At 43.9% G+C, this 5080-nt stretch overlaps 1 protein-coding gene across 1 annotated transcript; it reads right to left on the minus strand.

Annotated features, from left to right (window-relative positions):
• Positions 1-2921: 2921 nt before the first annotated feature.
• On the minus strand, positions 2922-3839 carry LOC147311026 (olfactory receptor 6N2-like). Its single transcript, XM_086267844.1, has one exon. The coding sequence runs from the start codon at positions 3837-3839 to the stop codon at positions 2922-2924; it is 918 nt and encodes a 305-aa protein (XP_086123970.1).
• Between the last annotated feature and the right edge of the window lie 1241 nt (positions 3840-5080).

Raw genomic sequence — 5080 nt, forward strand, 5'->3', positions numbered from 1 at the left:
ACATGTTGGGGGCGGTTGGTCAGGAAGTCCAGTAACCATTTGCAGATGAGGGAACTGATGCCCAGGTCTGTCAGTTTCCTGATGAGTTGTGAGGGGTGGATTGTATTGAATGCTGAACTGAAGTCTATAAACAGCATTCTGGCGTAGGTGTTGTTGTTGTCCAGGTGTGAGAGGAGAGAGTGCAGTGCGATGGAGACTGCATCCTCTGTGCTCCTGTTCTGGCGGTATGCGAATTGGTGGGGGTCCAGGGTGGGGGGGAGACAGGATTTGAAGTGTGCTAGGACCAGCTGCTCTAAGCACTTAGTGATGATGGGGGTGAGTGCTACTGGGCGGTAATCATTGAGGCAAGATGGGTTGGAGTTTTTGGGTATCGGGACGATGGAGGTGGATTTGAAGCAGGGCGGTACCACAGCGTGGGCCAAGGACAGATTGAATATGTCTGTGAGCACTCCTGCAAGCTCCCCAGAACACGCTCTGAGAACACGCCCGGGGATGCCATCAGGGCCTGCAGCCTTGTGGACATTGATCCTGCTCAGCACCGCTCCTACATCAGTGGGGGAGAGAGTCAGAGGTTGGTGGTCTGGCGTCATGTCTGCTTTGGTTGCGGTTGTGGGGTTCCCTCGCTCAAAACGAGCATAAAAGTTGTTGAGCTCGTTGAGGAAGGAGACATCAGAGGATGCGGGGGAGGGTTTGGTGGTCCTGTAGTCTGTGATGGTCTGGAGTCCTTGCCACATGCGTCGGGGGTTGGAGTTGGAGAAGTGTTCTTCTACCTTCTTTTTGTAATGGTGTTTGGCTTTTTTGATGCCCTTCTTTAGATTAGCCCTGGCTGTGCTGTAGGCGTGTGCATCTCCTGACCTAAAGGCGGTGTTGCGGGCCTTCAGGAGGAGATGAACATCCTGGTTCATCCAAGGCTTCTGGTTGGGGTACATGGTGATCCGTTTCTGGGTGGTGACACTGTCTGTGGTTTTGGAGATGTAATCCAGTACAGATGAGGCGTACTGGTCCAGGTCTGTGTGGGTGAACATATTCCAGTCTGTGTTTTTAAATCTGTCCTGGAGCACTGCGTCTGTCCCCTCTGGCCACACTTTAATTGTCCTCACAGCAGGTTTCACACGTTGGATGAGTGGTGAATACCTAGGTGTGAGGAACAGGGAGAGATGGTCCGATTGTCCAATGTGGGGGAGGGGTGTGGCTTTGTAGGCTCCAGCCAGGTTGGAATACACATGGTCTAAAGTCTTGTCTCCTCTGGTGTGGCAGGAGACATGTTGGTGGAATCTGGGGAGGACTGTCTTTAAGTTGGTGTGGTTGAAGTCGCCAGCAACAATAAAAGCAGCCTCGGGGTGTTTATTCTGGTGTTTGTTAATGGCTGCAGAAAGTTCTTTCATGGCCAACCTAGCATTAGCGTCGGGGGGTATATACACGGCAGTGAGTATGATCGAAGTGAGTTCTCTGGGGAGATAATAAGGTCTGCATTTGACCATTAAAAACTCCGCATTAGGTGAGCAGTGACTCTCAGTAGTAGTGGAGTTCATGCACCAAGCATTGTTAATATAAATGCACAAACCTCCACCTCTGGTCTTGCCGGAGTCATCTGCTAGCCTGTCGGCTCGGTGTGTGTGGCGTCCTGCTAACTCGATAGCATTGTCCGGGCAGCTGTTGTTCAACCATGTTTTGGTGAAAAACATGACATTTGAGTCCATAATCCGTCTGTTGTTAGTGATGGAGAGCCGTATCTCATCCATTTTGTTTGCCAGAGAACGGACATTAGCAAGAAAAATACTGGGTAAACCATCCGACTACACTTCTCTAGTCTGAACAACATTCCAATGTATATCCTGATGGTGTGGATTAGTGAATCAATGACTCTTGGAATACAAGGGGTGGCTGTGGTTCGGATGGTAGAGCAGATCAGCTACTGATTGGAAGGTTGGTGGTTCGATCCTTGGCTTCCCCAGTCTGCATGTCAAATATCCTTGGGCAAGATACTAACCCCAAGTTGCCCTCTGATGCGTTTATTGGGAGTGTGAATGTAGGTTAGTTTGCACTTGTGTTTAGAAGAGCTTGTACGAGTGGGTGTGAATGAGGCATGTTGTATACGGTGCTTTGAGTACTCCGAGGGAGTAGAAAAGTGCTATATAAGAATCAGTCCATTTACAGCTTGATGTCATCTTGTAGAGGAGATGGCTGATTATTGCTTGAAGTTGGCCTCAAGTGTTGTACGCCACATCCCCATTGAGTTTGAGTTCTTGATGAAGGCTCTTAGCATCCAGTTGATCTGCATATGGGCATCGAGTCATGGGCCTTCTTGTATTAATCCAAGCGGTGCACAGATTAACCAATCTGGCCTTGCAGTCTGGGGTGACTACACGGTCTACCAGGAGATAGTGTTTTGTGCTTCTGGTATTCTTGCCAATTCTTTTCTGTGCCCCGCGCATGTGCCTGTTCATCTTTGCGGATATGATGCTTGATATTAAGTGGTTATTACTTCGGTAATTGCATAGAAAGTGCTACCATAATTTGAATTTGAAAAAAAAAGAATTTTTTTCTCCCTTTCATTGACATTGATATGTCAGTGACAATACTAAAGAGGGCGTTCTGCATCACTGAGAGACTGGTAGAATTTGATTTATTTTAATAAACTGTTTTTGAGCATTTACAACCAACAATAGTAAATAATAATCTCTAACCAAAAAAAAGGAAAATGTGAAATGCAGGCAAATAAGCTGTTTAGACATCAAATTTTACCAGCAACAGTTTAAGAAAATGTTTATCTTTGCTTTATGACCATCACTTATGTCATCGCTAGAATAGCAGGCATTAACATTTATATAAATGCCATGGCATAATTATCCATTATCTAACTTGCATTACAATTGCCGATGAAATCTCATACATTTGATAATAGGGCAGCAATACCAGTGTTATTTAACATGACAAAACAATATCTTGAGGTTTTTAAAAATTTCATTCATTTTGAGTCCATATATAATTGGATTTAAAAGAGGATGGAATAAAATTGACTGAAAAGTCAGTATTAAGCGAAGAGTTTTTGATAGATCAGATTCCAGTCGAACTATAATTACATCAAAAACAATAAAACAGGAAAAGTTGATTAACACCAGCAAGTGGGGTAAACATGTCTTTACAGCTTTTTTCCTCACTTCTCTGCAACTTTGGTAAGATACTCTAACAATCCTGATGTATGTAAAAAGTATGAAAAGCAAAGGTAGAAGGGCAATATTTATCAACATGACCACACCATATACAGATATTGCCACTGAGGTCACACACTGAAGCTTGTATCCTGAATTGTTACAAAAAATTCCTGTCAAAGTAAAGCTACAGAGTTTTACTTCAGAATACAACACAAGTGACACTGCTGTCTCAAAAGCAGGTATAAGCCAAGCTAAAACTAGAGAGACATATATAGTTATTCTATTCATTATAACTGGATATTGCAGGGGTTTGCATATAGACACATACCTGTCATATGCCATTGCTGCCAACAGTAAAAACTCTGACCCAGCTGAGGTGTAATATAAAAATCCTTGGAAAAGACAAAGCGTATACGATATAATCTGTTTTTCAGACAAAACATCAGATAAAAGCTTCGGATAGATAATCATGCTGTAAAGAACAGAGTTGATTAACAAAGCTGCAATAAAAATGTACATTGGCTCGTGAAGGTTTTTGCAAGTCCAAATAAGGCACACTATAGTCGAATTAAAGAGTATCAGAATATAAAGTGTGAATATAACCACAAAATAGAGATACCTGTATTTGTGCAATTCTGCAAACCCACCAAGAGTTAACAATGTTACATTTAATTCAACATCCATTGAATGAACAAAAATGTTATTGACCATGGAACTAGATTACATAAACTGTATTCATGAATAACAAATGAAAAGACAAGTGTTGGAGTAATATATTTCTAACATTAAACTAAGAAGGTAAGTGACTATGTGGCTTTGTTTTATCAGAAAACCTTCCATCCTCTGTGGGACTCATTAAGTTCTCCACTAACATGTAAACGACTTCAGGAAATCTAACCAGTTGTCATGATTGGTTGTGTGGCAGGCAGGCAAGCAGGAGTGGTGGACCCAAAATGCAGGACTCAGACACGGAAGTGAAAATTAAAGCGCAGCTTTATTGCTGGGAAAAACCTTGTACTAACTAAACTCACCAAAAGACCAACAAAAGTCTGAACAGAGGAACTGAGGACGGAAACACTGGAAAAGAAATACTAAACTGGAGCAGATGACTAAACACTAGAAATACTAGAAACACGGAAGCAGAACACACAGCTAGTTGAGGGTACGATGCGACAGGGAACACAGGAAAACACAGGGCTTATATACACAGGGGAGTAATCAGGGAATGGAAAACAGGAGGGAGACACAGCTGGGAGGGTTCGTGCTAATAATACATGGGGAGCAAAGCTAGACACACTGAGATGAGGCAAAACCTTTCACAATAAAATGGGAAACAAGAAATGTCTGTGAAGGTTCTCAGTCATCCAGGTCATCGTAGTCAAAGGAGCTTGCAAAGAAAAGTGTCTTGACTTCTTTAAGTTACTTGAAGACGTTTCACCTCTCATCCAAGAAGCTTCTTCAGTTCTAAGGTCACCTTCACATGATAAGGTGGGGCCAGGTTTCACAATGAACTCACCCGAAACTCTGACTGATTGGGACCCACACCCAGTTTCACACCTTGGCTCAGGCGATTAGAGGATCATCAGGGGGTCCTTTTGTCCCTCTGTAGGGGGATACTCCCACTAGGTTTATATCTGGGACTCCCCACCATTTGACCTTAGAACTGAAGAAGCTTCTTGGATGAGAGAAACAAAACAAAACACAAGGAGCCCAAGAACAGAGATACAGGAATAACTCAAAACAAATCCCACTGGGTCAATCATGAGTCCACTAATCAAAAAGTTCAGGAAGCCGACCCGGAGGCCGACAGCACAAAAGTCAAACACAGGGTACTCAGGGGGCCGGCCACGTGAAAGGCAGTGGCAGCGGCGACGCAGACGATGGAGGTTCAGAGGCCGGCCGCGCGGAAGGCAGCGGCGGTGACG

This window comes from Aulonocara sp. 'chitande type north' Nkhata Bay, linkage group LG16 (assembly GCF_057382095.1).
Source record: "Aulonocara sp. 'chitande type north' Nkhata Bay isolate Kocher_YH1m ecotype deep benthic linkage group LG16, A_spYH_male_GT1.1, whole genome shotgun sequence".
Classification (NCBI taxonomy): domain Eukaryota; kingdom Metazoa; phylum Chordata; class Actinopteri; order Cichliformes; family Cichlidae; genus Aulonocara; species Aulonocara sp. 'chitande type north' Nkhata Bay.